We start from the raw sequence: 23,923 nt of genomic DNA on the forward strand, positions 1-23,923 counted from the left end.
CTGTCACAGCACAGCCAGCCCAGACCCGGCGGGAAAGCTTTTGGTGTGCACACACACACACACACACACACACACACACACACAGACACACACAGACACACACACACGCACACACACTTTTTTCCACAAGAGGAGTAGGAGCAGTGTTTGGTTGAATCACAATGCTCTCATTCAGAGTGAGTGACTCGTAGGAATTTGTTGGGCAAAGGAGGAAGGAGAAGAAACGTGGCTCGGGTGGATCAGCTTTAAGGAGGCTGCTGGTTTGTGACGTATTCGGCGGACTGAAGAAGACAGGCGCAGAAGAGAAACAGCTTCTGAATATTTCCCAGGTCGTTGCTACATTCACTTGTGGTGACTAATTAAAACACTCACTTACATCACATATAGCTTCCTCCAGCCGTGCGTCTGTCTCTTTCCACTTAGACCTCATCAGAGTGACTGAGGTCACCTCTTTCACACATTGGTGCTGTCTGATCTGTCTGCCTTGTGACACTGTGCAGAGTCCAGTCCAGGAACAGACACTTTGGTATTTCCCACATCTGTGTTGCGGCTGATTAGCACGGGTTCCTCCTTATCTCTGTGTTATTAAAAAAAACAAAAACACAATCTAACGGTCAGCTCAACGGTCTCCCATCAACTGCACGCATGGTGACTTTGTTTTTGCAAATCCGGATCAGGGAGGTGCCCGGGGAGAAGTTTCACAGAGTTACCAAGAGTACAGATGAAGTTGGAAGTCTTCCTGTCTGTCACAGAGAACACGAGTTCATTATCCGTTCACCTCCAGTTGTTTGCTGTGGTTGCAGGTTTGTTGCCGGTTCAGCTGCAGATCATCAGACTCAAACCTGCTGAGAGGAGAAGAGGAGAGGAGAGGAGAGGAGAGGAGGGGAGGGGAGAGGAGAGAAGGTCAAACATACTACAGAGAGGACTCCGAGACAAAGAGGAGGGAAGGATCAATGTTCTCCAAAAGCCTCGGCTCACTGAACACATGCGATAAAGATGAAATGGAGGAGTATATTAAACCCACTCTCTGTAATATAAAACATTCACCCAAGGCTGTAAAGAAGACTGAAGAATGAGCTAAAATAACAGCTTACTTAGTAAAATTTAACGTTTGGGATCGTTGGAGCAAAAGTTAACATGAGGGGATAAACGCATTAAGAGGCTTGCTTTCTGAGTTTCCAACACTTCTGTGGAGGAACTGGTAAGCATCAGTACACTAAAGAGGACATCCAGGCCAGTAGTTTGACTTCTAACTTGTCCACACTGTTTCTCCAGAGCAGATCAAGAATCCAGCCCCATGGGGAAAGACAGGAATAGACAGAGCAGGCATGCAAGCATACGTCATATTATACACTTACAGATAGTCAAAACAAGGGGGGAAAAGTATGAATGTGTAGGAAATCCTAATCTTTCTTATCGAAGGAGTGTAGTTATCGTAAGCACACAGTTTTGTCTTCGGTTGTTTGGAGGAGCTTTTCTGAGAAAATAATCCTAATCGTGTCAAAGGGACGTCTCAGTTTGACTTGAGGTTTAAAATTTGTATTTGAAAGTCTAGGTCAGGGGTTTCCAACAAGTAGCTGGAGAGCTACCGGGGAGCTGACCGACTGTGCCAAAAAACAAAAATGAAAAATCTGACCACAGTGAATGCGCCTCTTTCCACTATTCATATATTTGGCCCTTGAATACAAGTGTAAAGTCGTCATGTTTTCTTGGACATTGATGTGATTTTTTTTTTGCAACATAGCTCACAATGTGGCAAAATAAGTATAAATTAAAATAGTTTAAAATAGTCATGTCTTTGTCTTGGAATTTGGCATGCTAAAATACAGTACAGGGTTTTACCTTGCTCATTTCATCCAGTGATGAAACTTTAATAGTAAGTGTGTTCAGATCTCTCGTTGGTTTGCAAGACCTGCAAAGAGTCAGTTCATCGCAGCAGACAGTGTTTATGAATGTTAGCTGCACACCTGCCCATAACACCACTCACTGCAACGGCATTATGTAAGCGCTGAGCCCCGAGGTCAGACAGGTGCCTGAGCTGCCCAAGGCTCCAGACAGTGAAGATCCAGTGTCTCTGCCTTCAATTCCTCCCCTTTTCCTTCCTGTTTACCCCACTCCCCCCCCCTTTGAACACGCACACAAACTCACACATTCAGGCTCCATAGATGCAAATGCATGCATAATCCACATGAGCCACGTGACAAATCTTTTCTGTGAGGAGCCCACGGAAGTGACACAGAGCCGGAGCCCAAACCCGAAGACCACAGCAGGCTGCCTCTTCAAGCAAGCATGGAACAAATGTACAGTATATATGAGAGGCTTCCGGATGATTCGGGTGAGATTGACTGTTTCTGAGTCCTCTATTTAAAGTGGACAAACACGTCATTTAAAAAAAAAAAAAAAAAAAACCTCAGACAGCTGTGCGGTAGCTCTGAAAATGTAAGAACACACTGTTTTCATGGAAGACACGTGGTGTGTCTGGCAAGCATGTGCACATCTTTGAGTAAGAGGGAGAACAAAAAAGAAAGCCTGAATTAATTATTGAAATGTTCCCACAGCACACAGTCTAGAGTGGCTCTTTTTTTTTTTTTTTAGAAACAGTAGCCTATGTTTAGCTCTGCTCGGAGACAGGGGAAGATTAAACATGCTCGGCACATGATAAGCTATATGATGGATGACAGACAGACTCCAGAGAGATTTTAATAGTCAGATATTTTTCTCTTTTAGATAAGAGTCGTATTTTAAAGTCTCAAAACGAGATGGGCAATATCTCCATAAAGGATTGTGTCTTTTATTAAAGCACAAAAATATTCAGTAATTATATGGTTAATATGATCTCTGTAATGATGTCATTATCAGTCCTTTCATGCATGCATTAAACAAAAGGGCAGGTCATGCAAAGTGATGTTAATTTTGAGGAACTTACACAAGTGTCTACTGGAGTTGATGTCGTGGCTGCAATGCAAACAATACTTTTATTTGATTTTTTTTTTTCAATGCATAAATAAAATAATTGTGTTTTTAATTCACAGTTTCAGTTTGTATTTGTTCCACTGCGGTGGAGAGAATCCATTCTGAGTTCCTGAATTTGAGTTTGAATGTTTTCCTGTCTTATACAGGAAATAACATGCTTGATTCAATCAAACTTCCTGCACAGTTTTTGTCTGGAGGACTCACATTTTGTCAACATTTAAAAAATAAGATTAAGATGTTATACAGCAACAGCAACATTGTTAATTCTACAGAATTCAAAAAAACTTTCAAACTTGGCACATTCACAGTCAAAACTGAGTACTTTATATTAGGCTGCTGAGAACTTCTAAAGAAAAAGGCACTCTTTGACAAAACAGTTCATTTAGCAAAAAGGGAATGTAGGAACCAATTGTCTATCTTCAGCTTCCTCCCACTCGTGCAGATGTTGGTGTGAAGGTAAATGTGCCTCTCTATCAGCCCTGTGACTGACTGATAAGAGTCCAGGGTTCACCCTGCCTCTCACCCAATGACCGCTGGGATCAGCTCGTGGCCCCCCTGGAGCGTACAGTTCAGATCAATGGCTCTCAACTGATTCATCCTCAGGACCCAACAACAACTCCTCAGTGCAAAATCACGAGCCAAATTACTGATTTTTTTCTCAACCAATCAGATGTATTTATTGATAACTAGTGCAGTCTAGATCTCAGACATTTCAAAACATGTGACAGAACCAAGACTGAACAAAACAAGAATGACAAAACATCGCTGCATAGACTTTTTTGACACCATTTTTTTTCCCTATAGGTACATATTCACAACCTACTGAACAAATCTCCACGACCCACTTTAGGGTCCCGACCCACCAGTTGAGAACCAGTGGTTTAGATAATGGATGACTGAATGGTCCATGGCTTCCTTTCCAGCGTGCTGTTGATTGTTTAAAGTCGGATAATTTGAGATGTGAGAATGTTCAGAGAAGAAGGATTGTTTGCAGCACTCTTTAAAGGACATAATAAAAAGCTTCATTGTCGTCTGGATTACAGCAGATGGCTGACATGTCTTTTTGTGCTCCATAAAACTGTCCTGCGAGCTGCCAAAGCTTGCCGAAACATAAACTTACAAACCAAAACCAGAACGCCTCTGATCTGTCTTCCCTTTCATGTCTCTGTCCAAATTGTCTGTTGAAAAAGATTACACAAAAGGTGCACCCTGTGGGATCGGGGACAGTCCTCACTCTGCGTAAGAAAGGTGCACTTTACTGTTTTGTCGAAGAGAATATGAGGCTTCAGTGGTTTGAGTTTGAAATGAAAATGATGCAGGAGTTGAAGGATAAAGTGTAGTCTGTGTTTCCGCACTCAAACTGCTTTAGGGACAGAGATGAGAGCAGGGAATGTCCCACAGGAGACGTCTTCCCTTTGTGATCTGTTTGATTTGTCGAGCTCAGACAGATGGAGCCTCGTGTCAGCTGATGGGAAACTTCTGAAAACATCTTCGCACAGAAAGGACACTGTGGATTTCTTCTCCCATCTTAGACTCAAACGGATTGTAATTTGTTGGGTTTTTTTTAATGTCAATTTCTTATGAAGAATAACTGAAGAGCTGAACAATACTTTGCTTTCAGTTCCCACAGGGATGTGATGATTCAAAACCATGAAAGGAATAAGCAACTATCCCTCAAGTTCAGAGATAATACAATTATTTCATTATGGAATATTTACCATGTGAGCACAATTTAAAATGAAAAATGTATCTTTCTATTTAATTAGTTATTATTATTATGAATTATATTTCATTTATTTGGAAACAGGAATTTTCTTAATCGCCAGAACCAGTTGATGCTGCTATAAGGAAGGTAATTAGATTATCTTGGATAACGTGTCCTCACTTTTGATTGTGTGGTCGATACAGTAGAGCAATGTTTAGGATGTCTTTATATTTCTGGGCCATTTTCAGTTTATTGGATAAGACAGCTGAAGAAACAGAGAGACAGGGATGACATGCAGTAGTGTGCCGAAGTCGCAATCGAACCCACAGCCGGTGCAAAGACGACGACAGCTCAGCTCGTGCTTTGAGTGCGGGCTCGTGGCAAACATTGGTCCAAGTGTTAAAATGCTTACAACTGCTACAAATGACAGACTGTCTTCCTTCCTTTTTCAGAGCATATGAATGATTCATTTCTGTCAGGACAATAAGATAACTTCAAGCTAAACCTTAATTAAGTGTATCTGGAGAAATTTACCAACCCTGCCTTTAGTTGAATGAAATGTCCAGAAGTTCTGTTTGTTTGTTATGTGAGGTAAATGACCAACCCTGACACCCTGAATTCCTTGCTAAAAATCGACATGTCGTTCAGCCAAATCTTCCCCACATTCAACATTGATCTCTCGAACCCTAAACCGCTACTTGTAAATTCACTGAGACTTTTCTTCTGACCTTGGAGAGGCTTTTTACAGACAGAACTGCAGCCTCTTTATGGCTCCATAACTGTAATTCTAAGTGCGTATGGGAGCGTACTTCTGTGTTTGTTTAAGCTGCAGACAGTCAATTTGGAAGCATTTCACTCCCGTTGGGACTCTCAGGGGTTTAGATTCCACTTGATGCCATTTTTAGTGATGTGGGTGTATTGTTTTAGTTGGCAAACGTCTTTACTGGTCACTTTCAGTCAAGTTCCACTTCATGCACTCTCACTGCTCCCTTGTCTAATCTAACATCCTATTTTTAGCATGTGTATATCCAATCACCCTCCCCACCACTCCATGTTTATGTATGTGCAACATAAAGCTAGTATTTGAGGAGGAAGCTTTTCTTGTTTTGCTCTTCCAAAGTCTGTACTGGAGGTGTGGCGCTCATGCTGGATGCTAGTGTGGGCCCCAGTGGAGGGAGGGTGTGGTGGAAGCAGCTGGCAGAAGTCTTTGGAGGTTCTGATCTCTCTCCATGTCCTCTGATCCTCCCTTTCACAGAGATCCCCATCATGTCCCAGGGAATCTCTTAAGAGAGGAACTTGTTTCAACTTCAAATACAGAGCCCGCCCCCCCCCCCCCCCCCCCCCCCCCCCCCCGTCCTCGTGATAGTCTTGAAACGTTTATTTTATTTATTAAAACATCCTCCGTAGGATGATTCTTAAGAGATCAAATATCGACTTGAAGCTGACCTAACATCTGTAACTAAGCTGATGAAGTCCGCAGGTAAGATATTGGTGCACTTCACTACCTTTCTCCACTTTGCATCGTGAGGCAATCAGCTGAAATTCAGTCTGAAGGCTTTCCTGTTTGTTTGTCAGCAAGTTGTTGAAGGGGAACTGATTAGGGATCAATCTGTCCACAAAGATCTCACTCTGCTGATGAATCAGTGCGCTGTGTGAGCTTCATTCATCAAACGTCAACAGGAAGAGGAGTCAGTCACCACCAGCTGATCAAACCTATCAATAGTGGGGCTGGGAGAAATATCAATACACCATTATATCTTCGTCCCTGACTCGAGTGAGATGTATTGAATTACTGGTGCTAAATGTTGCTATATTAATTGAAGTTAAAAAAAAGGCTTTCCAGAAAGGCAATATGACTCACGACTTCATAAAGCCTTACCGTGCTACTGAAGACATGAATGAGAGTAACACAAACAGAAAGTGTTTGTTTCAAAGGGAGAAGTTGACAGCAGGACAAAAGAAGAAGAAGACAGTGGGATAATGTTGAACAGCAGTGAAAGTAAACAAATGATGTATTGTGTTGAGTATAGGGTCGTATCGTACCTCACCATGAGAGTCCCACGCTCACACAATATAGTTTAGATTTTAATCATTGCATTCAATCATTGCAGGATAACAAATCTTTATCACAAGATGGATACCACTATCACTGCAGATGGAAATGAGCCTCACGCTAACTCTGCTGCAATTCATTAAATGCTTAAATTTATGTTTAACTGCACATAGTCCTTTACATATAAAGTTGAATTGAATTGAAAATGTCTTCATGCTAGACTGTAAATATTAAGGGACGAAGCCTGAGTGACGTCAATTATCTGACAAATTCTTGTAGGTTAGAGTAGGAAATAGTTTAACCTTGATAATGACAGGTGGGGTGGGGGGGGGGGGGGATGTTTTTGCACATCATCCTGAAAATATTCACTAACATTTACTAAATCACAGGTCTTTGAAATGACGTCTGTTGGAAAAGCCAAAGAGAAACTGCCCACTTTCACAAGCCCACAAACTGACAGACACTCCCGCTGCTCCGCCTGTCCACAAACAATCAGTCACTGTGACAAGCTCTTGCCTACTTGGCTCAGCAGCCCAAATTTCATCATAAAAAAACACTGGAAAATATTCTCTACCTCAGCATAAAACAAAGCCTGCTTTTTCTCTCACACAGGCCGGGACATTTCAGACGCAGCTTACTTACGCAGCCTTGGTCCAAGTCAAACCCACATTCAGTTCATAAAAAGTTGGGTGTAGTATTATCTACAGAGGCACAAAATTACCACCATAAGCCAGTCATTGCAAGCGCTTCAAGTACTTTGTATTTGTATCGCGCCAATTCATATCAAACGTTATATCAAGACAGAGCAGGTAAAAGACCTTAATCTTTTGTTATTTTACAATACTGATTAAAAAGGCAGAAACATCAAGCAGAGCTGTTTTTTAAGGTGGACAGGGGTCTGCTTCAAACACTCTGAGCCAACCAAACAATCACATTTTTCAAAGCGTGTAAACCAAGAAGCTGACATGGTGAAATATTCAGTCGAAATCAAAACTTTTCTTTTTATTGGAAAATAAAATCAGTGTGTGAATACATGCATGGGCGAATCAGATATGCAGAACGAGATGCTGAATCTACGTTCCTAAAGCCTTTGACATCCGCTGGTGCAGCTCACATGGTCTCAAACCATAAAATGAGAAGCATTCCTGCTGGAAGGAAATTCAATACATAACTTTGTGATGCCATTTGCCATTCCTGTGATTCCCTTCACGGTGAGTGTGGTGGGTATTTCCCCCACACGGCGCAGCTCTCTCACCAACTGCCAGTGCCTCTCACTCTCTGAAGATGGAGACATGCTTGGCGGACCCCCCAGCTGTTTCACAAAAAAATGTGTTGCATGTGTCTGGCCTGGCGGCTGCTGGCATCTTGGCACATGATCTTATGGTAGTGCTTATGGTAGTGGCTCCTTAGCGGCAGGATTCCCATGCAAGGTGGGGCCAGGAATCTACCAACGGAGTCTTTTCTGCTGCCACACATATTCAGGTCTCTGCAATCGTGTCTGAACAGATCCTTTCTTCTCAATGTCATAGCTATTCCACTTTCATCAAGTAAAGGTCAGAGTATCAATAACCCGCATGTGCAATATTGTTAATCCCTTTGGATTAGAGCCAAGGATTCTTATGAGGCCATCAAAGTATGGCTGAGTGTTTCCAGCCAAGCCATGTCGGCAGTAACAGATGACAGAGCCACACACGTTAAACCTGCTTTCCAGCACACTGGCAGGATAATAAATAATGAGTACATAATGTCAAAACTTGATTTATGTTTTGTCTATGTGTCACTCTGATGTTTCTCCGGCGTCTTCCTAAAATGCACCACATCTCACTGAAGCATCTTTTGCAGTCTGCATCCCGGGCCTTTTGTCCCTCCCACTTCATTACTGCCTAGTAAGGGAGCAGCTAAGGACAAAGAAAGTCTGTGTGAGAGATGACCCCTGGTGTTGGGATGAGGTAAGTGCAATTAAGAGCGTCTTTCTTTTGCAGCAAAGCATCCACACAAAGTGATTTTGGTGGCTACTTGACCACCTTGAACCTTTTAATGGATGTTTTTTTCTCGAGCAACAGAAGATAAGAACATTATATCCAGCGATACACGGCTTCAGACGCAGTTTCCCCTTTATTACCAACCGCTCGTTATGTCAAAAGCAAGACAATAGCTCCCCCTGTTGTGCAACCTTAAGTAATACAAGCAGGTTGTCCTCATTTAAAAAACTACTGCTTCCATTGTGATGGTTAACTGTGAAATCTGTCCGACACTCCCCTCCAGCACAGATGCCACATTAAAAGAGTCAGCGCTGCCTCTTGGCGAAGCTTTCACAGCCATGTAAACATGTAAAGGCCATTTAATCACTGATGAAGTCGGCAACAGACCTGTCACGTGTCACTTTCAAGATGAGTATACAATCCGTAAAACCATCCAATATTATATATGTGACACTTGATAGAACTTTGCTATTGTGAGTGTGTTCTACAAACTGAAGTATATCACGTCTCTTTAGAAAGCGTGAGTTGAGTTGATTGTACACATGTGAGAATGTGGAGTCTCTTGTCAGCTAAATAGTAAAACTCACCATGGCTTTCACCTACGACAAGACTTTGGTGCAACTTGAAAGAAACTGTCACTGACCAGGCTGATTTGTTGGATGCAGGTAGTCAACACCCTTTTCACCCAACATCCAAGCATTAACCAGAGGACACTGACACTTTGTTTCTTATTAACAATGTGTTTTTTCGAACGTTAATACAATTGCACATCTCTGCTAAGTTGTAGAGGAGAGATTGCTTTAACAATACACCCTTTGTTACTGCACCTCCCATAGCATCTCTGGCTCCAAGAAAGAACCCCAGTGAGGGGGCAAATGAGGAAGCACAATCAGAGATATGGAACGGTTTCTGCCAAGAAACAGGTCCAATTGATTTCTGCTTCGTCTTTGTCCCTCCTGTGCATTTTTTTTTGTGCAACATGGAGGGAAGAAAGAAGGTGAGAGGGGAAGAGAAAGTGTTGGAGAAAAAAAAGAGACTCGATCAGAGGTCATCCTCTGGGACGTCAAGCAAAACCAAATGGGATTCTCTGCATACGCTCTGTGTCTTGAGCAAATCCATCTCCACAGACTGAGATTCATCAGGGGGAACACCTGCTCTGCTCCCTATTGTATCGTGTTCTGCCTGCACGCTTGCCTCTCTGTCTTCATGACTGCAGCAACATCTGGAGGAGAGCAGCCAGCAGTCAAGTAAGAAAAAAAAAAAAAAAAATTCCAATGAATGTAGTCACATGCAGGTCCCAAAATACATGGCTCCATTGTGGGACACCGATTTTCCTTTTCACCCAAGTTTATTTGTGGAGTATAAAAGCTTCTTAAAATAAGATGTGCTGAAATACTTTACTCAAAAGAAAAAAACAATTGGGTAACATGGACAAAAATAAAGTGCATTGAGCAGCAAATATAATAATAACCATGTTTGATGCAGCAATGCTACACAGAGCAGCATATTGCTCAAAGGTCAATAAAATGCAAAATGTCCTCAGTGTGACAATTATTTTTAAAGCAGCGTTATAGTTTCCGAATATGAAGGTTGTGATTGAATAAACTCCCTATAATGAAACGACCAGTTTACAAACCCATAAATGAACACACACACACAGACACAGTCCCTCTCTGTTCTTTTTTTCCACAAAGAGCCCGGGGACACAATACAGGATCCCTCCATTGCAGCAGAGCTCCAAGATTGAGGCTGCACACTTGAGCAGGAGTGCGTACAGTAAACACAGGCGATAGGCTATGAGCCGTCATGTGACTGCAGACTGTAGTCCCCTGTGTTAGAAAACAGTAATTGAGGCCTCCATATGGTATAGATCAGATGTAGCCTTCGCCACAGCATTCCTCCAGCACAGAGGCTACCCTGCTTATATCCACAATGAAAGCTGAGCTAATCAAACAACTATTGCCAAAAGACTCCTAAGACGACTATTTGTGCGTTCTGTTTCCTGTATTCACTTAGAAGAAACAGTCTGCGTCACAATATTTTCTATCCCAGAACAAAGCTGCTCATATAAGTATGGTTGGATTATGATGATGCAGCTACATAATGTTAACACATTCAGGGGAATAGCAGTGTGTGTTGTAGGTTTGAAGCGAGTCAGAGCAAAGCAACAGATTTACATTTTCACACATCCAGTTCAGTCTGTACATTTAAATAATATTGTTGAAATGATCATACAGACAAAAACCTCTTGCGATGTTACCTTTGTATCCCATAATATCATATAATCAGTCACTGTGCTTATCTAAATACACACTAAGGACCACATTCTGTGCAACTATTGGCTTTACAGTCAAACTCTAACAGAGTGTGGGCTGATATATTTCTGAATGTGCGCTATGACTCTCAGTGTATTAATAAATAAAACTTGCAAAGCAGAAAAAAAATGATTAATTCATAATGGTCTGATTGAAAATCAAGCTAGCTAAAACAGCATACATTGCCTCTAAAGAAAACTTAAAAAATACTAAACTTCATCGCCATGACACCATCAATTCCTACAGCATTTACATTACTCACTCCTTCTTTAAAGTCTAAGAGAACATAATGCGTAAAATAATGACATAAAGCAGCTTACATACCTTTAATACCAACTACGTCAACATGTCAAACAACCTCAGGCCAGGTAGCTTACATTATCTGTACCTGAAGGATGCACCTGGCATTAGAGATTGTTGTTAAATGCATTAATTAAATATAACTAAGCCTATTAGTCTTCAATGATAGACAATAGGGGCCCTCCTTTAGTGGTTTGTGGTCCTCACTTGACACCACTGAGCTGAGGGATTTGGGATTATTGCATTGTTTAAGGGATGAGATAATAATACACACAAAACACTGATTTGAACTCCTAAATTCCAGATATATCTATCTATGCATGTTTATACTATGTATTGTTCAGGTCAATGTGTTGTCCAGTCTTATCAACTGTGTGAGATACAGTAATTCAAACAATCCCCAATTTGACTCAATCCTAATGTTTTTGTTTAAAAAAATGTTTTACAAAGGTGCAACAAATGAGATTTCCCCTTAAATATTGCAATAGTTGTCTTCTACTGACCAGGATTTATAGCATTTCGAGATGGCATTTCTTTGGCAAAAGCAAGCCCAATTTTCCGGGAAGCAATTGTATTGTTCATTTTATTATGATTCATACTAGTGATTTCAAAAGAAACAGAATTCATGAAATACTAAGGAAACTTTAATTTAGTTAGGTTAATGGGACAATCGTTCAGTTTAGATGAAAGAGTGACATCACTGATGAGGCCAAAGGTAGGCCTGTTATGGTTGTAGCTTTAAATTTACTTTGAACCTGATGGTGGGGGGTCATTTATTTATGAAGTGCACCAATAGTCACTTAGGGACACTTTATCAAGAAAACACCAACATTTCTTCAGGCTGAACCCTATTGGGATGCTAAGATTGGTAAGAGTCGAAGTCCGTTTGGATTTAATCAAACATATTGTATACCAATAAAATTAAAGAAGTTGATTTAAACATGATACATTTAATTAATAAAGTAATATAAATAATTGCAAGACTCAGACAGGTGGAGAAAAAGTGTGTTTGTTGCATTGAAAGCATTGTTCACTGATTTTATGAACACTCACATTTGCATAATTTTGGTTGGAATTAGAGCTCTTCTTTAGGACAAAGACTGGTTTAAATGTTCAATTAAAGGGACAGGATATCTTTTTTTTTATACCAAGAGAGGGACTGACAGCGAAACAATATATATGTTGAACTTGTTTGTTTTTGTGTGGACAATATATTATTCACAAATGTAAATAAAAAAAACAAAAAAAAAACAAAATACATTTCAAAATAAAAATGAAACCCTATCTACAAACACTGCATAGACTGAAAGACAAAAAAGCAAAGAAAACCATGAATATTTGTGAGATATTGTTACTTTAAACCTGTTTTTCTGCTTAATTTGAGCTTTTTTGTTAGATACCCCTATTAGTTGCACATAGATGTATAGTTTGCGTCTTGTGTTGTAGCCTACTTGTATTTGTCTTAAAACAATAATACAAAAACATTGTATGCTCTCAGCTAATAGTCCAAAATTGCAAGCACTTACCAAACCTTTGGACAAAATCCGTTATTTTGACCACTTCTTGTCTTCTGCCGCCAAACTTGGTGCCCTTTGTAAAAAGTGTACTGTCTCTTTAAGGACTCTCAGCTCGTCTGTTTCGTATTGATCAATCCACCATTTTCCAACACACAGCGGCGGCAGTGCTAACACAGAAGAGAGAGCCACCCCTCTACCTGGAGAGGAAGCCAGGGACCGGGGCAGTTATGGCAGCGAACATGTACCGGGTTGGAGGTAAGACTTCGGGGGCGAACATTTCCGAACCTTCCCGTAAAGCTTGGCATGGCGGGTTCCGCTGTGGTTCTCCGTGGGTCTTTTTTTTAATGTGTTTACAGAGCGTGGTCCGTCTTTCCTTCCCTTCTATTATTTCCCCCTAAAGCTGGAGAGCCTTGTGCTTCACAGATGATGATGATGATGATGATGATGAGGATGAGGAGGGTGGTGGTGGTGGTGACTGTGTGAAGAGGAGGATGGTGATGAAGAGTACTGGTTCGCTTACTGAGCCGCAGCTTCATTCTCCTCGTTTCTTTTGTGTTTGTTGTAACTTACAATGGTCCCCCCTAACACCCCCCACCACCCCCCCCAAAACAAGTCACTTCACATCGCCGATGTACCTTCAGCAACATGAATGTTGTTTCCACAGATTTAAGGTCGCGTGGGGGAACTTGTGCGAAGAAGTTGTGCGTGCAAAAATGCAAAGTACTGCCACAGCTCCAGTGTTGAAATGTTAGCACCATGTCCCCCCCTCACCTGTGTGCAGACCCCGGAGACGTGCACAGGGATGCAGCAAGGAGATGCTTTTACAGAGAAAGGAACTTGTCTTTAAAAAAAATAAACTTTCCTCTTAGTTGCTGGAGCTGAGATAAAACACACAGATGAAAATCCTACCACACGATTGAACATGTTTACACTTTTATCCAGGCTGATTTTATTTCTAATTTGTTCAGGCAACTTCAGTGATACCTAATTAAGATTCCCCCCCACCCCCCCCCCCCCCCCCCCACACACACACACACACACACACATTGTTGCACCTGATTCTAGTCCTTTAGGTTCAGTGTCAATACAAACTCATGCAAGTTCTTAAAGCTGCTATTTCAAACTGTTCCCCAACATCTCTTCCTGTCCATGTGACGGGACGTGTTACTAAAAGGAAAGACAGCCGCGGGACGCTTGGTATGAAGACTTGTGTCGAGGGTTCGTGTGTAAACTGAAATATTTGTGAAGTTTCACAGTCGAAGCGTCAGAGCTCCAACGTAAAGATGAGCCGTGACAGGTGCGTTGGGTTTGAGAGATGTGACCACTCAAGAGGACAGTTTCCCTTCATCGTTGGGAACTGGTCAGTTTGTGCTTCTATCGTTCAGATATTTTCAATAGGTAATAGATAGATACTTTATTGATCCCGTTATTTTCTGAAGATCTCCCCGTTATGTTTTGGTATAGTTTATAAGTGAATACAAGTGTGTGTGTGTGTGTGTGCGCTTGTGTGTGTGTGTGTGTGTGTGTGTGAGCAAAACGTAAAACAGGGGAACGTGCTCGTGTCTGATAACATTGAGTGAATATATCAACATGCCATCGCTGATATTTCTGCAGTGAAAGCGCTGATGCTTGGACTCTCCCTCAGAATTAAAAATAGCCTGTTGTGAACGTCATGACCCTCTTATTGAGTCAAATGAAACGAGGCCTACCTGAGTGTGAACAGGATTATGTCCAGAGCAGGGCACGAAGTTAACACTTCATCGACCAAATGACGAGGAATTCATCAAGTCTCTTTGACTGTCTGAGGTGCGAGTCAGTTAAACGAGTGCCTGCAAAACAGTAAAACACACGATTTGTCCGCCTGTCTCCCTGAGGAGCTTTGAAATTTGCATCTTTTCCCCGCCGATACTGTTTACAGCAAAAACTTAAATGACTCTTTGTTAATAAGAATAATACTTTGGCTTTGTGTTTTTATGTGTACAGGACAGTGGAGACACAGAGTTAGACATTGAAAGGAGCTCAAGGTTGGACTAAGACACAGGCCGGGGCAAAACTTATCAACCAGGCCATGAGCGCCTCCATATGACCGAAGTCTGAACTAATAAACCTAAAATAACATGATCCACACCAAGACAACAATTCTCCTATATGTAAATGTACTTGGCATTAAAATCTGATTCTGATCTCTCTGAAAGCTGTTGTGTTCATCAAAAGTCCTGTGTCAACCTGTAAACTCCCAACCGACCCTGAACAGAGCACAATTACAAACGGCTACTTCTCCGACAGAAAGCCACACTTCGCTGGACTTCTGTCCAAAACTTGTGACGCTTTCAATCACGCAATCCCTTCAAAAAAAAAAAAAAAAAAGTATTTCCTTTGGACTCTGATTCTTCGCCTGACTTTAATGTTTTTAAGAAAGTGTTCACACGTCCAGCTCATCTCATCACGCAGGTGCGTACTGCAGGCCGCCAAACTGTCGCATCGAAAAGATACCAAAAAAATCCTGCTGAAGCTTCACCAATTTATGAGAAATGATCACAACGTTTCCGTCTCCCCGAACCTTTGTCAAGTGCGATGCTCGAGTTTAAACAGTGATTGCTAATGGCGTCCCCAAATTCTTAATAAAGGTGTTCAGCGAGTAGCAACATCAAGCCCGCTGCTTTTCACTTGTTAACAGGTAATGCGCGTCGTGATGTGAAAATGCGACCCTTCCCTATCCATGTGTGAAATGGAGAATCAGGTTGACGCAGCGTTTAATATACTGAGCAGACTGTTCGACACAATGTTGAGCATCTTGATTGAACACTTATTGCACCTTCAAATTGTTCCTTTTCCCTCAAACCAACAATACAAGTCATTGTTGGATCCGGATAGGCCAAAAGTTCAACCTCACACGTCTGAGCCTAATCGTGTAACAATCTAAACTAATCTGAAGCCTCCGTGCGTGAATATGAAACTGCTGATTCATCGCTTTTTCACAGTCAGAATGTTTAAAGCTGAAAGTTAAAGCACAAAGTGACTCATCATGTTTGACTGAAGCTTCTCTTAAGAACTCTTCATCTCGTCTTCAGAACAAAGCAGGACCCTTCGGGGGGGAAAAAAAAAAAAAAGATGGCCGCTTCTTTTGCGAGACAATGCTGGATCGTCTTGGGAGAGCGATGACTTCCCTCGTGAGTGAACCGTGGACGAGAGCGGACTCCTCCGACTCTGATGTCTTTGTTTTTACCACGCAGGCCACACGCCACTCTCTTCCTGTTCCAGCAATGCTCCTTCCTAGTGCTTTTCCCCTCCACACACACACACACACACACACACACACACACACACACACACACACACACACACACACACACACACACACACACACACACACACACACACACACACACACACACACACACACACACACACACACACACACACACACACACACACACACACACACACACACACACACACACACAGGAAACGTGTTGGTGACTAAGTATAGGCTGCATCATACGTCTCTCTCATCCCAACAGTGGGAAGGGAGGAGGAGACATGTTTGCATGTCTCAAACGCCAACCAGGGTCATGAGGACTTCCTGTTCTGTTAAAGAAAAGACATATTAGTTTGACGGCTTTGTTTGAAATGCTTTAAGGGCTTAACGTGCGACTTTTTAAATCCAGTCGACGTCGCCCTTGAGCGCCAGCCTGAAACCAAAACAACTCGAGCTGCGTTGTTGTGCTAGCAGGCTAGTGGTAGCGCTCTTTAGTTTGCTCGTAGCTGCACGTTGCATCTACATTTACACAAAATGACCACGATCTAAAAAAGGCTGGCATGACGTTCAAATAAGCAGCGGGGACAGGAGGTTCTTCTCCCGTCCCTCACTGAGCCGCCCGTCCCGTCCCGTCCCTGTGGACACGGCGTAGCTACGACTCAGACAACATCTCAGAGAGCGGGACTCGGGTACACAGCCCTGACTCAGAGATGCTTTCAGAGGATATACTGGATTTGTGCTATATTTACGTGTTCAGCCTTTAAAGGCTCGCTTCACTCTTTTTGTCCAAAGACAAAAGTAAGGTACTCGCATGAGTGCTGGAGCCGGTTTCATTTTCTCCATCATTTCTCCCGGCCATTTAAAGACGAGGGGTTGTACGCACAAGCTGTCAATTAACATTTAAAATAACTGATGGTGATAGATTGTAGGGCTGTCATAATACCAGAAATCTAAGTAAAGCTGAGGGTCGGAGGGGGCAGATCTTGGGGATTTCACTGTTGGTTGACTCTTCTGTCAAATAAATGTTGAAAATTCTTCTCGAGAAAAGATTTTTTTAACGACAACAAAGAACGACCAATAGTGTAAAATGTCTTGTTTTGAACTACCAAGAAATGGAAGGCAAACTCCTGCACGCTGTTTAAATTGCACAGATTTGTTGCCGATGTATTTGTGCAACTTTTTTTTGTTGCTCGTAGCAGCTTTTAGTAAAAAAAAAAAAAAACATAATTTGAAGATCTGCAGGCTGAAGTACTTTACAGTATCTAGTTAGAAAAATAATGGAGACCATGCATTCTGTTAAGCATTAGTATTGCACACTTGTATTATTTAACTCATTTTGTGTTGCACACTTATAAACAGTCATGAGAAGTTGGCGTGAGATAACCAGACTGAGTGATTGACCCTCAGAGGAAAAAAAGAGTTTAATGGCAAAAAGGCAGGAATGACTTCCTGTGGCGGTCTGTGATGCATCTTGATTTTTTTTCCCCCCCCAAGAATAAGAAGATTGTGATTATTTTCAAAATGGAGACTTGTCTTCGTCTGACCCGTCGCGTGTCCTCGAGGTGTTTTCTGCTCAGAGCGACAGTGGAGAGAGGCCGAGGCACCGAGAAGGGAGAGTTTTGTATTTGAAAGGTGTTCACGTGACGCGAGCTGTTATCCTCGCTCGTAAGATTCAGACTCTGTACGTTTGTGACGCTCTCCTTTTAAATAAAACCTCACACTCGGGCCTGTTGGAGTGTGACAGCTCTTGTACAGAACGTGCTAAATGTGTGGCAGTGTTTGGAAAACTTAAAAGGTGACAAACTTTGTAGTCGATGCCCACGTCTCTTTTGGCCGCTTCCTGGTGAGGATTTTCTCGACGCTGCCAGTTCTGATTCGCAGCCTGCTCAGAGGTGTTGTAGTGTTTACTAATTTACAAACTTTTTGACAGTGCACACATTTAGTTTGGCTGGTGGCTGGGCTTCATTTCCCACGCTGGAAGTGTGTCCCGCTCGCAGAGTGAGGTTCTTGCAGCTAGCTCTGTACGTCCTGCCAAATTCAGGACGGTCGGTTAAACAGATGCACGACAGCTCAGACTGCATCCATTACACAAAGTGTCCCCGTCACAGTCTCAGAGGCCAGGAGTCCATCACATTGAACAGAATTTGCTGCTTTTTGGTGTTCGGGATCTGGCTGTTTTAAACCGGTCACATCACATGGGGTCAAAGTGAACGTATTCAAAACCACACTGCGAGAGTGAGAGGCTTTATTTTACGTGACGGAACAGCCGACGTCACCGGCAGCTCGTCCTGTGAGAAGTGTTGTAGAAAGTCCACGCAATCACATTTGAGTCCAAACAAGCTGCCCTGGTGGCTGTGACACAAGTGCTGAACAGATGCATGATGGTACCTGTAGTTAAGATGCTGAAAATGTTAAGGAGGATCAAAATTCCTCGTAGCTCAAAGCAGTAATTCCTTTTGGCGGGTGGTAAAGCTTCAGGTGCATCCACAGAGTTCATGAACAACTCAGAGAAACATATTAGAATTTTACAACTGAACTTCATGTGTTGTGTTTTGTAGGTGGATTATTTATTGGCAGTGCAGCGCAAATTATTTGTACCGCTTTTCCAGTTTGGGGTTGCGTGGAGCTGGAGCCGATCCCAGCTGTCATCGGGCAAGAGGCGGAGTTACTGGACTCAATCTGAGTGTATGGAGTCTTTTCCAATCAAATGCAGCACAACGACAAAAACAACAGGAGCTGAGCCTCCTCCATGGGTACGGGCTAACTGTAGCCCCCCCCCCCCCCCCCCCCATGTATTACCCTTCGTCTTTTTCTTACTGCCACCTATCAGACGGGCGGTGTATTGCAGTGATATCTATCGATTCCTTGTACGTCCTCATGCGTCATTGGCTTAATTTGTACCGCGGTCGGAACGCCAACAACATGGGAAACAGGAACTTAATTAATACCTTAAAAAAAGCCCCTGAGCTAATTTAGTTAAAACAGGGCTAATCACAGGGCCGACATATAAAGACACAACCAGCAACACTGTCACATTCTTAGACACTTCTAGACCGACCGAGCATGTCTTTGGACTGTGGGAGGAAGACGGAGTAGACGGAGAGAACCCACACATGCACGGGGGAGAACCTGCAAACGCCACACGGGAAGGGGATTCGAACCAGGAACCTTCTCGCTGTGCGGCGACAGCGCCGAACCACAGTGTCTGCTCGACTGATAGTGGATGTACTTCATCTCTTTGCAGAGTTTGTGCAAAGATTTTGAGTGAGCGCTGAAATGTTTCCAGATTTTCAGAATTAGGCTGCGGCTCATTTTTGAGTTTGAAAACGACACTTGTGAAAATGCTGCTTTATGTTGACGGACGCAGCTGTGTGTTGTCTGTAAATGAATGTTCACCTTCGTCAGCCCATAATGAAAGTATGGAGGGATGGATGGATGGATGGATGGATAGGTAGCTCCTCAGGTGTGTCAGCTGTGCCCAGGTTGATTTTGCCGTTTAGAGTGGAAGTGAGTGATTTCAAAGTGTGAAAACGAGGTGTGAGATTGATGGAATTACCTGCCATCACCATAGAAACCCCCATCCATACTTTGACAGCCTGAACTATAATCTCGTCCATGGCTGTTGCTCACAGTGACAGACACACCTTTCTGTGTGTGTGTGTGTGTGTGTGTGTGTGTGGGGGGGGGGGGGGGGCATGGACAAGCGTGGGCCGATGTCCCCGTCTCCCTTCATAGTTCCAGCCCTTTTCATCACAGTCATCTCTATGTATTGATATCGTAGTCAATGTGGAGATGGAAAGCTGTGAAGCACGGTATTGGTTGCTTTTATGTTTATGCTTTTTCTGACATCTCATTCAAATGTTTGAAAGGCAGCTGATTGTATTTAGAGGACTTTTAATGATGCAATTAAATTGAGGTTATTGCAATGACAAATTCTTCAAAAGAAAAAAAAGGAGTCCTCTCCGAAAGTTTTGGGATCTGTAGCAAAACTGAAACAGCTTTTTCATTGGTGCCTTTGTGTGTTTAAAAAAAAAAAAAAAAAAAAATCCGAGCATAGAGATGTTCAGTGCTGTGCGAGTTGTTCTTGCTTTGTTGGTGATGCTCCCAGTTTGTGTGGATGCCAGCCAGAACTGGGTGCACTCCCATGAGGCTTAGCTGCTGGCACCGTGTGTATAGCGTGGCAGCAAGTGCGGGAGATTGTGCTTAAGTGGAGACGGTGCCAGGGCAGGTGATCACCAAATGCTGGCAAGATCGTGTGGCTGATGTTGTAACAGGGTTACTTCAGTGAGATATGGACGATATAAGAACACTGCTCAACCTCTTTGGCTTCCAAACAATGCCTACTCACAGCCTGTCTTCACAGAGTGCAACATCGAAAAGGTCCGTTCCCACATAGTTTGAGTTAAATACTTTTTAGATATACCAAGAGAGAAACTTTTTGGTTCATCTCAGGTGATATTTAGTCATTGGAATTATTATTTTTTTTAATTATATCTTGAGTTGAAGTCGCCTTTTAAAAAAAAAAAACAAACAAACATTTTATCATGTGACCCGAATGCTGGGTTCAGACTCGGGATGTCCTTTTGCAGCTAATTTCAAATTCAAAACGCACACGTTTAAATTCACAGTCTCAAGTTAGGAAAGGGTTCAAATGTATCACAATACACTCAGCGTGTCTAAACGCAGGATCACTGTATGTCTAATTGGATTGCCGAGTGCGGCTGACGTTAGCAGTACTAACAGTGGCGAGCCTCTCGCCCTGCTTGCAGACGGGTGAAACGTGCTCATGCACTAACCCAGTGTAACCTGAGACAGGACGCATAACTTCATGTCCATTTTCATCATCATCAAAATACTTTCAGACTTCTACAAGAAGCTGTCTGTTCACTGCGCTGGTTTACATCCTGTTAGTAGAGCATTATTTCATTTGTTGTTTACTAGCGCTGCAGCCCCAGCTAGTGGCCGCTGGTAACATTACAGTTTCAAGTTTCTGGCGATGCTGCTGAATGTAAAGTTTTACCAGCTCGTCTGGCACGACCATAATTCATACATACAATGAAACTAACTGTGATGGTAGATAAGACTTCCTTCTCGACCATTTATTCACATGTATATGTAGTAGTTAATTTTTTAGTGCACACTCTCTACACCAACCATCGGCCCCTTTGCTGCATGTCATCCCAACTCTCTTCTTTCCCTTCTTTCTTTTCAGCTGTTCTTTCCAATAAACAAAGAAAAAAACAACATCTCAGATTAGGTCATTACAGACTGCTACATTTCCAGTGTGACTCGTCGTCCCTCGCCCAATTCTAGCTCGCCGTCTGTCATGACGTGCGTGATGTCAGGTGGATGAAACTTTCAAAGTGACAGTTTGAAATGAAAAATCAGCTGTGACCTTTTTTTCTTTCTGGCCTCGCAGCCGCATCGCCCATGATCATCCGTCTGTAACTCCTCATAGTCAAAGCCTTGTGTTTAAACTAACACAAAATAAGTAACGCTAAAGCATACTCTTGATTTCAACATCTAACATGTTCACACAATAAATTCAAAAAATGATACAATAATACAGTTATTAAGACGAGCTGTAAAATGATCCAAAACAATACTTTAACTGTAATATATAAAGTTGCGTCACTTCTGGGATTTGTGAACCAATGGCGTGGCCCGTATTCATAGAAGTGGCGTTACATCCAGTAACAAACGGCACACACTGCTACAGCCGGCTGTTGTGTTACTGACGACACCTTTGTGATTGTTCTCGGGCCGGTAGGACACAGTGAGATCAAACTGAGACGAGGATCAAATGCAGCACGAATGTTGGGATCTGACACAAACTTCATCCGCCGCTGCTGTTGGATCTCGCATTTTATTTTTCTACAGCGGTAGCTAACGTGAAGGCCGCACGTTGAGCGCAGCTCTAGAACGGATGAAAGGATGAATACTATGAGGGTCAGTTTAAAAAATATATACATATATCAGTTATATTACCAAAAATGAAAAGCTTATAATTCTCCTCTGTCATCTTTGTCTTCTCGTTTGGACTTTATTTCACTCTTACTAACTTATCGTCCCGTTCTGCTTCGCTCGACACACCTTTGCGTGTTTCTTTCTGTCCATGTGTCTCTCTCCATCAGTTCTCCCTCTCTCATCATTGCATCTCTCTGACTGACTCACTCACTCACTCTCTCTCTCTCTCTCTCTCTCTCTCTCTCTCTCTCTCTGGCCTGGTTTGAATCAGCCCAGCAGACTGTCTCTCTTTCGGGGCTCGGTAACATGCCTCGATTGGCTCGCACGAAATTCGACTGCACTGTGACATCATTGGCGCCGAAGCCTTTTCATTGGCGGATGTTGGGAATGGGGGATGGAGAGTGTGGGGGGGGTTATACGCGGATCGAGGTTGGCGGGAGGGCTGATGGGAAATGGAGAGACTGAGTGACGCTGCTTAGTGCCTACAGGCCCCTTCTCTCTCTCTCGCTCTCTCTCTCTCTCTCTCTCTCGCTCTTGCTCTTGCTCTCATTTTGAGTTTCTCTCCAGCTCGCTCTCCACCAGGCTTCCGCTCCTCGCATGCTGGAAACTCCAACATTCAAACGACTCATTCCAGACTGTCACTGAACTCGTTTTCTTATTTTTCTTATTTGGCCTTTTCTTGCACAGGGCGGACACTTTTAATGATGCCATTTTTGGTAACTTAAGTTCTCCGAGCCAGGAAAAAAAGAAGACGCCCATATGGGCCAAATATCCCACCTTCAATATGCCCCCCCCACACACACACACACACACACACACGTTCACACACAATGTTCATCATGTGTCTTGAGCTGCAGTTTGAAGTGGTCATGACGCATTTTGGCTCTCTATTAATGGCTCCCTCAAACTGCCAAAGGCCGCGGCTAACGTCAAACCGTTCTCTCTTGGTTTGTCATAAGACCGACCTTTTTTTTTTTTTTTTTTTTTTTATGTTTTTGATTAATTGGTTTATGTTTTTCTTTTCTACCAGGCAAACTTGAAATCTTTTGAGGTTACAGTTTCTACATTCACTCGAGTACCTGACGAGCAGCTGTCTTAGGTTCTTGAAAAGAAAAGATGCTGCAAACAACTGCCGTTCCCCAAGTGTCCACTTGAGACTGGCAGCAAAAGCCCCTGAAATCACACACACACACACGTGCGCACACACACACACATTAAAGAGACAGACAGTATTTGCAGCCTGGTCTGATAAGAGTCATCTGCTTGATTTTGTTGAGAGTTTCTGGTGTGAGGCTGACGGCCAGCTTCCTTCAGATTCGTCTTCGGTCCGTCCCCCCCTTCTAGCTGTGGAGCTGATTTTCATTTTATCCAATGTGTGTGCTTCCACTGGCTCTGCTACGCTGCTTCCCTCGCCCTATTTTCAGAATAAAACACCCCGTATGTGTGTTCACAGGGTTTATATAGGGTCTTATACCACATACAACATATTATCTCGGGCTGTTGCGAGTAAATCTGTTAATTTGACAGCAGGATTTCCTTTTGTCGTCTCGGCACTCCAGCTGTCCGGCTGTGCTCTCCGTGTGTGCGCTGGGTGTTGACGGACGAGGGTTCACAGAGCCGTAATGGACGCACAATGCACTTTCCGATATTTTCTAAACAAAACAGTTAGACTGAAAGAATGAACGGATTATCTGTTTCATAAATGGTGATAATCAAAGGAGAGCAGAGCTGTATCCTGTCGACTGCCAGATGGACTTCGTTTCACGCCTTTTGTGTTCTTATCCACCAATTCTCTAGACATTTTTTAATTTGGGAAAAAAAAGAAAAGAAAAACAGACAAATTCAAATCAGA

The 23,923-nt window shown here is 42.7% G+C and overlaps 1 protein-coding gene across 1 annotated transcript in view; it reads left to right on the top strand.

Annotated features, from left to right (window-relative positions):
- The first annotated feature begins 12,911 nt into the window (after positions 1–12,911).
- mta1 (metastasis associated 1) overlaps positions 12,912–23,923 on the top strand; it is a 40,966-nt gene continuing 29,954 nt past the window's right edge. The window contains exon 1 of the mRNA XM_079370407.1: positions 12,912–13,100. Coding sequence (XP_079226533.1) covers positions 13,073–13,100 — 28 coding nt within the window. The 5' untranslated portion in view covers positions 12,912–13,072. The remainder of the gene's footprint in view (positions 13,101–23,923) is intronic.

This window comes from Symphodus melops, assembly GCF_947650265.1.
Source record: "Symphodus melops genome assembly, chromosome: 19".
Taxonomy (NCBI): Eukaryota; Metazoa; Chordata; class Actinopteri; order Labriformes; family Labridae; genus Symphodus; species Symphodus melops.